Source organism: Haliaeetus albicilla, chromosome 12 (assembly GCF_947461875.1).
Source record: "Haliaeetus albicilla chromosome 12, bHalAlb1.1, whole genome shotgun sequence".
NCBI classification, from domain to species: Eukaryota; Metazoa; Chordata; class Aves; order Accipitriformes; family Accipitridae; genus Haliaeetus; species Haliaeetus albicilla.
Genome location: NC_091494.1, coordinates 16692434 through 16701605, shown reverse-complemented (window position 1 = coordinate 16701605; position 9172 = coordinate 16692434). Strand labels below are relative to the sequence as shown.

General features: G+C 44.1%; 1 protein-coding gene across 1 annotated transcript in view; it reads left to right on the top strand.

Annotated features, from left to right (window-relative positions):
* The first annotated feature begins 743 nt into the window (after positions 1 to 743).
* CEP152 (centrosomal protein 152) overlaps positions 744 to 9172 on the top strand; it is a 30903-nt gene continuing 22474 nt past the window's right edge. The window contains exons 1-7 of the mRNA XM_069798289.1: positions 744 to 958; positions 2319 to 2441; positions 5208 to 5308; positions 5550 to 5616; positions 5840 to 6184; positions 6689 to 6857; positions 7631 to 7771. Coding sequence (XP_069654390.1) covers positions 2355 to 2441; positions 5208 to 5308; positions 5550 to 5616; positions 5840 to 6184; positions 6689 to 6857; positions 7631 to 7771 — 910 coding nt within the window. The 5' untranslated portion in view covers positions 744 to 958; positions 2319 to 2354. The remainder of the gene's footprint in view (positions 959 to 2318; positions 2442 to 5207; positions 5309 to 5549; positions 5617 to 5839; positions 6185 to 6688; positions 6858 to 7630; positions 7772 to 9172) is intronic.

The following is a 9172-nucleotide window of genomic DNA, read 5'->3' as shown; positions in this document are numbered from 1 at the left end:
GAGGGCAAGTGTCACCAGATGGAGCTGTTACATATCTTCCTCATCGCTGAACAAACACTCATTGTTCGAAAAACCTTTAAACCTCCCCCCCTCCCCCCGAATGCTTGCTACAGGCAATTCTATGTAAGAAGTTTGTTCGCTCAGAGAAACTTTTAAATTTTTAAACAGATTAAAGCAAGGTCTCGAAGCAGAGCGGCTCCCTTAGCATGGCTGCCTGGGGAAGGCTGCCTGTGTGTGGCCTGGCTGCTCCTGCACTCCCGTGAGGCTTCACCGGGCCAAGGCCGAGTGTCCCCGAAGGGTTTCCTCCCGTGCAAGAGGACAGGCTGCAGGCAGCTCCCTCAGGGGCCGCTCCTCTGTGAGGTGAGGGGCGGTAATTCGTGGCCCAGCCACGCTGCTGCTCCGAACTGAGAGATGCTCGCGCCATCCAGTCAGCTTTCGTCATGACGCTGTCGTGAGGACCGGCCCCCGGTCACATGACGTCATCCCGTCGGGCTGTGACCTCACCAGGGCATCTCTCCGACCACGCCATCGCACGTTGCCAGGCAACGGCCACGTCTCGCACCGAGATGGCGCCTCCGCCGAACACCTCCCCTCACCCGCCCTGCGCGCGCACCCGCAGCGTCACGCGGAGACCCCGCCCCGCCGCGAAACGGCCGCAACCATTGGTCGACCTCTTAGCCAATCAGCTAGCCGGGCATGTTCCCGCGGCCATGCGCGCCTGCTTTCAAACAGTCAGCGGAGGCGGGGTTGCAGTGCAGCCGACCGCGACGGGGGCGGGGCGGGCGCGTCCCGCCCTCCCGCTTTCCTGCGCGGCGAGGCGATGCTACGGCTGCCGGTTGGCGCCCGCGGCTGTCAGTCAGAGCGGCGGGCGCAGGGTTCGGTTGTCATGCGGAAGAGCGGTGGATGCGCCTTTGTCGTGCCGGGGGGAGGCGGGCGGCCGCGGCGCCCGGCGGCTCAGGTGAGTCTCGGTGCTCGGAACCGCGCTCTGCCTCCTCCTCCTCCTGCCCGGCAGAGGCCGGGGCGAAGCCGGCCAAGGAGGCCCCGGCGGGAGGTGCTTCCCCGGCCGTGCCGTGGATAACGGCAGTAATCGCCCCCGCCGGCTCCCAGCCCCGCGCCGCGGCCCTGAGGGGGCTGAGGCGGCGGCTGGCGGGCTCGCCCCCGCGCCCTGTGGCGGCGCGCGCTCCTCGGCCCGCCCCCCGCCCTCCCGCCGGCTCTCCGTGACTGACGGCGGCTCTTGCGGGCCGTGAGGCAGCGAAACGGGGCCGTGTCCCTTCGTCCGGTGCCTCAGCTCCTGGGGTTGGGAAGGGCTTTAAGGAAAGAGGAGAGGGCGGGCGTCGGGAGGGCAGGTGGTCGTTTACAGCCGATGCGGGTCTGGGGGGAAGACGGCTGACCTGCTGTAGCGTAGCTCTGTGAGAGGCGTTGCAGACGGTCGCACCGTGGAAGCTGGTATTTTAGGGGGTGCACAGACAGGTACTCGCGGTGTTAGGACTCCTGCTAACTGTATTGGGGACTTGCCTTGCATATCAGTGACGTTAAACATAACGAAGTGATACATTATGCCTTTTAACTTGGTAGTAATGCTCTTGTAAAGCTTACTCTATGCTGAGTGAAGACTTCAGCATGTGCTACACCTGTATGCCCAAAGAATGTGCCATTCTGTAACATATTAGTCAACCATTTCTAGTTCATAACTGCCTGTCAGGAGTGTCTCTTCATCAGGAAGTAACTTGTCTTGCAACCAAATGTGGGCCAGCACTTACACACTGCAGCTTGCTATGAACTTGCTGCTCAGTGTAGACAAGTCCTTGGGAGTCTGAGTCTCTGTTTAAGCAGTTAACTATCATGTCAGTTCCACGTTTTTCCTATTTCCATGATACTTTTCCTATTTTTCCTATTGGATCTATTATCCAAATACGCAAGCAGCAGCGTACTTTCAGTATTTAGTACAAAATATAGTTATTATCTAGAAATAAATGAAGCAAGATTTAAAAGTGGACGTAACTGTCAATACATATCACACTGTATAACATACGGTGTTAGAACCTGAAGAAAATAATGTGTGGTTGTAAGTGAACTTCAATGATTTAATAATGTCAGCGTATGAAAAACCCAAATAATCTGTTTTAAGTGCTAAATTTTTAGAAACAAGTAGCATTGGATATACTGAGCTCAAGTGATGATATAGGTAGTGTGCAATGTTTGTTTCAAAAGTGATATTTTTGTGTGTGTTTGGCTACTTAATTCAGGAAGTGAGGGTGGTACTTTTTGGTTCACCCCACGCTTTTACTCATGTGTGATGTTTTCCTGTCTTGCAATAGGTTTTGCTGGATACTCAAAAACATTGTTAGAAAACAATGTCCCTTGACTTTGACAGTGGAGCTCTACAAACTCAACATGAAGATGAAGACTATGACCAAGAGGATTATGCAAGAGAACAAGAGGTGAATTTAATCTGAAGGCTTGTGTATCTAACTTCTTCCCATTTCTCTCTTTTAAGTGTTTTTTGGTTTTTTTTTTAAATTGTTTTGTGCTGTCTTTGTTAAGAGCAAAAGGGAGTGCAGACTGTGCTTTGCAAGAGTGACATAAAAAGTAAAGAGGTAATGAGATGCTGCGTCTTAAGAGCCTTGCAGTGTCATATGTAGTGGCTGGAAGACTGTTACTCCATGCCTATGCAGTAGATCAAATGCAAGACCCTGGTGTCACCTACATTTTGTATTTCTTGACAGCTTTTTCACTTATTACAAATACTTAGAAAGCAACAGGTCTCTTTCACTTGAAAGTTTGGTTAACTTAGAAAAGAATGAGCCATTTTAAAAATTCTGATTATAAATTACATACTTTAATCTCTAGAAAAATATATTCAAAAGTTTTGGGATTTCTTTGGAGTTGAAATACTTTGGATGTTTCTGTTCTTTTTGTTTCACAAAGAGAATTGGCAAAATATGTGTTTAACATGAATGTGCGTAATGGTTCCTTACAGGGTGGTAAATCATGTTCATGTCAGGTAATGTCTGCAATATATACTTCAGGGACCACTGTCTAGAGTGTAGGTAATGCAGAGACAAATGTTCAGAAAAATGTGTAGTAGAACAATAGCTGTACAACTTGGAAAAATGCTATTGCAAACATTGTACAGAATCTGATGTCTGTTCCAAAACTTTCTACCCAGATAGAGAATGTTGTGCTTGTGCAGGAGAACAAGTAGTGAAATAATTGTAGGCTTATTACAGTGGGTGAGCGAGAGAGTGCATAAATAGGATTATATCATGTTCCCCTCAACACTCTGAACTTCTCTGTAAGGAGAGGCTGGGAGATCTGGGACTGTTTAGTATGGAGAAGAGAAGGTTCAGGAGGAATCTCATCAATGTGTATAAATACCTGAAAGGAGGATGTAAAGACAATGGAGCCAGGCTCTTTTTAGTGGTGCCCAGTGACAGGACAAGAGACAAGGGGCACAAAGCAGCCTCTCTGGAGTAAGTTAGCAATAGTCCTTATAGGTCATGCATGTTTGAACTGGGGCAAGGTGGGGTTCACAAAACTGTACATATAGATATTTCAGGAGGATGTGACACTTAGCCTGCTAAAAGGAGGCTAAAACACAGGCTCTGCTATGTTCCCTGGTCAAGACATAATCTGAGACTTTCTGCATTAGTTTAAGTTTTCTGCTGCAGGAAATTGGGTGGGGTTTTTTGTTGAAAATTGGAGAGATCTACTGGTAGGAGAGTACGTTGACACTAACTTAAGAATTGAGTAACCCATACCCACATCTGGAGTTCTGTGCTAGCTAACCTGGTAGGCTGAGTTCAGTTTAAATGTGAACTCCAATGATGATGTTTTGTGAACTGTGTATGCACTGCTTTCTGTTGACTTTAAGTTTCCAAAGCAGTGCAAGACCAGTGAAACATATGGTGCTTGAGTATGTCCTTGGTTGCAAGCAGGGCAAAGGAAAGGGGATCTTCAGTGAATGATGCTGCCTTGCCTTTCCTGCTTCCTGGAGTTGGGACATAATAAATCTAGAGAATGCTCTAACAATAGGGGAACTTCTTCATGCCATTAGTGAATTTCTAGGAACAATCTTTTGGTTCTCTGTTGTCCTGTAGACTTTTAGAAAAGTTGTCCTTAACTTCTCGCCTGTCCTTTGGTCTTAGAGAGCATCTAAAATAGTATCTGAGAAAATATGATATCTTTAAGATAAACTTTTTGTAGATGGTAGTTTTTGTTTTGTGGGTTTTTTTTGTGTTTGGTTTTTTAACAAAGAAAAGCTAATAAGGTATTTAGCATGGGGCAGCTAATGTTTCTGCTCTTATTAACACATGCTTTGAGTGTTTGGAGAAAAACAGGGTTAGGGTTCAGAAGCTGTATGTAATAACTCTGAATATATTGTGTAGTTCTCAAGTCACCTAATAAGAAAAAGAGTGCATAGCTCAGATCTGCAAGAAGTCCAATATGTGGCCCCATATCAAAGCCTCTCTGAAAATTGGAGGAAGAGGTACATTCTATATGGGAATCATTGCGAGAAGTAAGTTCAGGTGTGTTTTGGTTGTGTGGGCGTGTTTTTTTGTGTGTTTTCTTGGGTTTTTTTGGTTGTTTTTTTTTTGTTTGGGGGGGGGTTGGTTGGTTTTTTTGGTTTGGTTGTTTTTTCTTTTTTGTGGCACAACTAGCTATTTCCTGAATTAGAAGTGGTGGTATTTTTCTCTGTTCATGTCCAGTGTCTTGGTGACTTCATCTGAACAGATGAGCAGACACTAATCATTGCAGTGATGACTTCTTGCATCTAGTAACACTGACTGGCAAGTTCTTACCTGGATTTCAGTCCAGACTCCTCAGAAAGAGCATGTTTTGAATGTCCAGTACCTCTCTTGCCTGGAATTTAGGGAGGATGAACCTTGGCATGATTAGTTTGCAGATCATTCTTCAAAAGTAGTCTGTCCTGGGACATGTCTATCTGGTGGCATTTCCCTTACATGTTTTTGGCACAGCTCTTTTCTTAACAAGAGCTTACCAGAAAAATCATTTGATTGGTACTCTAGCCTATTAAGCATTCTGTGGTATAAGTCTCTCTGAATTCCTGTGTTGTGAACTTTTCCTTGGAGGAAGAAAAACAGGATTTTGTGCAAGTGGCCTATTTCACCTGTCTGTCTCTTTGGACTGAACTTGTATACATTCTTTTGAAAAGCATATAATGAATGTTGTTTCTTCTATTTCAGTTGCAACAACTATTGACAGACCTTCCCCATGATATGCTGGAGGACAGTGGAGACCAGCTCTCCAGCTATTCAGACTGTAGCATTCATGAGACTGAGGAGCAGTAAGGCATTTTGCACCATTTTTTATTAGTTATGTTGTGCTTGTGAGAATAGAGCAAATTCTCAGCTGCTAACATGTGTAAAAGCAATCCACTTAAAAAGGGGAGCTACAGTGCAGTTTGCAGTATGGTTTGTGTTCCATGAGAAACAAACTAGATGCCACTGAATTTAATGAAGAGATGCTTTGTTTTGTTTTTTTCCTGAAGTTATAAGTACATAGTTAAGCCGCTTGTCATTCTCTAGATCACATGAGTCTGGGAAGCATGACGGAAGGTGGAACGATCATCCATTGATAAGTGATCCTCAAAATGTAAGCTTGTATGGGCAGCGATGTAATTAGTAGGAACTGCTTGTTCATAATAACATGCTAAATATTATTTAAATTAATTAGAGAAATACTTCTCATTTAGGTGACATGTTTTGCTATTCGTTTGAGGTATTTCTAACTTGCGGGCTAGTAACACCAGAAAAAGGGAGGTGGGAGGAAATCTGAGTTTTGAGAGAGCAATTCTAAACCTCTTATCCATTCATAGGGTTATGAACAAGGACAAAATCTGTACCCTGAACAATTCTTGTGTGACCAGCAGAATGATCGTGTTGAAAAACATGGAAAGAATTGGAATGGCCTACATAACGATGAAGAGAAGCAACATTTATATGATGTTAAAGATGATTACTGTGGCCAGAATGGTCAAGAGGATCCTGATGATGTGTATCTTGGTAGAGATGGGTTTAATGCTCCAAGTTGCTACCAACAGAACAATGTGTATCATCTTCCTGAAAACTTCAGGCCATATACAAATGGCCATAAACCAGAATTTAACAATCTGCAAAGTAAAATAATAAATTTTCCAGATGCTCCAAAGGAACATCTTAAGGTACTGCAGAAGCTGATGCATTTTTCTGTCTCTTTTGGAAAATTTTCACAGGTCTTTAACTATTAGTAGTAGCATTTCTAAATGCTCTCAGTCTCTTTTTATCAGTTTAAACAGTGATGGGAGGCTTCTGTAGTCTAAAACAATGAAGTGTTAAATAATTGGATTTTCATATGTGCAAGTTATGATTTTGGTTCTGGGTTTTTTGTTGTTGGGTTTTTTTTTTTGCTTTTGTTGGCTAGGTAGAATTCCATGAGGTAGAATGAATGTGATTCACTTAAATGTGTGCTTACTCTATTGAAGTTGACACTTCACCGCTCTCCTAAAGTGGAAGCGTTCATGAAAATTTCTATCACACTCAAATGGTGTGTTGGATTGGAGCCTGAAAATGAAGAGCTTCTAGAGCTCTTCTTAATGTCAACCTATAAAATGAAAAATATTTTCATCGAGCAAGACTACAGTTGTAGTTTTAATTTATTTCCTCTTGTGTATATATTGTCACAACAGCAATTTGTTGCGTCTGATGTTGTCAGTGGCCAATCGCCAGAATCTTACAAAGTAACTTATAAACCATACCAAAATGGCATTCATCAAAAAATTCCAGTAATCCAAGAAGGAACAAGAAAAAATGAAGTGTTTGAAGATTTGCAACATGAATTCTTGGGCAATGATGACAGTAAGTGTTTGCTCTTTAGACTTGAAATAAACTTATGTGATAAGTCCACTGGAAATCGGCAACAGAAAACCTGTTGATTTCAGTAGATTTTTAGTAAGAGAACAACTAAAAGTATGTTGATGTATATGATGTTTTATTTTGCTCTAAGCTTACGTTGGAATAGCCCTAATTTTGGTTTTGCTTTGGTTTTTTGGTTGGTTGTGGGTTTTTTTCCCCACTTTATCTAGAAATTGGCTCTTTTTGATCAGGGTATTTGAGTTTCAGGCTATTAAAAATGTAGTTTTGACTAGTGAGGCTGCGAATGAAATTATTTCTGATGGCTCGATCTCAAGTGTAGCTGGCACTTTGTCTTGTTTATAATATAGGAAAATAATGACTCGCTATACCTTAGGAAACATGCTTCGCTTGATGCCACACTGGGCTTTTCTGTTAGGTACACTTCAAATGACAGAACTACTTTGCTTGTTAGACATCTTGAACATTTGTAGTTGCCACAAGACTGTGTGTGAATTCATAGCACATAAACCTTTATCTGGGCTTGCTGTTAGGTTTGAATTGCGTTTGTAGTTCCTACAATCCTTTAGCCATTGCTCCCAGAGCAACTCACGTGATGTGAATCAAACAGGGATTAAAAAATGATGCAATTTTGTGAACTAACAGTGAATTTGGCACTGTGCGAAAGAAGTATCTTGGGGCAGGAATTACTTACAAGGATGACTTTCTTGGTTAGTTGACTGTACTGACTTGTCTGTGTGCTGTTTGAAATTTGGCAGATTCTTCAGAAAGTATGCAGATTCTTCAACTTCAAGTTCTAAATAAAGCAAGAGAAAGACAACTGGAAGAACTTAATGAAAAGCTAGAAAAGAGTGCACAGCAGATTAGGTACTTGAATCATCAGCTTTCAATGGTCAAAGGTAAAATGTTTTGTACCGATTTTTAGATTTTATTCATATAATCATAGAATGGTTTGGGTTGGAAGGGACCTTAAAGATCATCCAGTTCCAACCCCCCTGCCATGGGCAGGGACACCTTCCACTAGACCATGTTGCTCAAAGCCCCATCCAACCTGGCCTTGAACACTTCCAGGGATGGGGCATCCACAACCTCTCTGGGAAACCTGTTCCAGTGCCTCATGACCCTCACAGTGGAGAGCTTCTTCCTTACATCTAATCTAAATCTACCCTCTTTCAGTTTAAAGCCATTACCCCTTGTCCTATCACTGCCTGCCCTTGTAAAAAGTCCCTCTCTGGCTTTCTTGTAGGCCCCCTTTAGGTACTGGAAGGCTGCTATAAGGTCTTCCTGGAGCCTTCTCTTCTCCAGGCTGAACAGCCCTGACTGTCTCAGCCTGTCTTAATAGCAGAGGTGCTCCAGCCCTCTGATCATCTTTGTGGCCCTCCCCTGGACTCACTCCAACAGGTCCGTGTCCTTATGTTGGGGGCCCCAGAGCTGAATGCAGTACTCCAGGTGGGGTCTCAAGAGAGCTGAGTAGAGGGGCAGAATCACTTCCCTTGACCTGCTGGTCACAATTCTTTTGATGCAGCCCAGGATACGGTTGGCTTTCTGGGCTGCAAATGCCCATTGCTGAGTCATGTTGAACTTCTTGTCAACCAATATGGCCAAGTCTCCTCACGGCTGCTCTCAATCCACTCACTGCCCAGCCTGTATTTGTGCTTGGGATTGCCCTGACCCATGTGCAGGACCTTGCACTTGGCCTTGTTGAACTTCATGAGGTTTGCATGGGCCCACGACTCAAGCTTGTCAGGGTCCCTCTGGATGGCATCCCTTCCCTCCGCACCATGTTGACCACACCATACAGCTTGGTGTCATCAGCAAACTTGCTGAGGGTGCACTCAATCCTACTGTCCCTGCTGCCGACAAAGATGTTAAATGACAGCGGTCCCAGTACCAACCCCTGAGGAATGCTACTCGTCACTGCATTCCACTTGGACGTCAAGCTGTTGACCACAACTGTTTGAGTGTGACCATCCAGCCAGTTCCTTATCCACCAGGTGGTCCATTGGTCAAATCCATGTCTCTCCAATTTAGAGACAAGGATGTCATGCGGGACAGTGTCATATCTAGCAACTTTTTAATCTGAGACCTTGACTTAGGTAGTATCTCTCCAGGTATTGATCATATTTATAAACTTGATTTGGGATTATGTGGACCTAACCCTCTCCCCCAACATTGTTCTAAAGAAAATTCTCTGGATTGGTGTCTGACTGCATGACTGTCTTAAATTTTACTGCATTCTGAAGACCACCATTGTATTCCAGAGTACCCATGTACCAGGCATTAAAATTGTACAGAAAAGT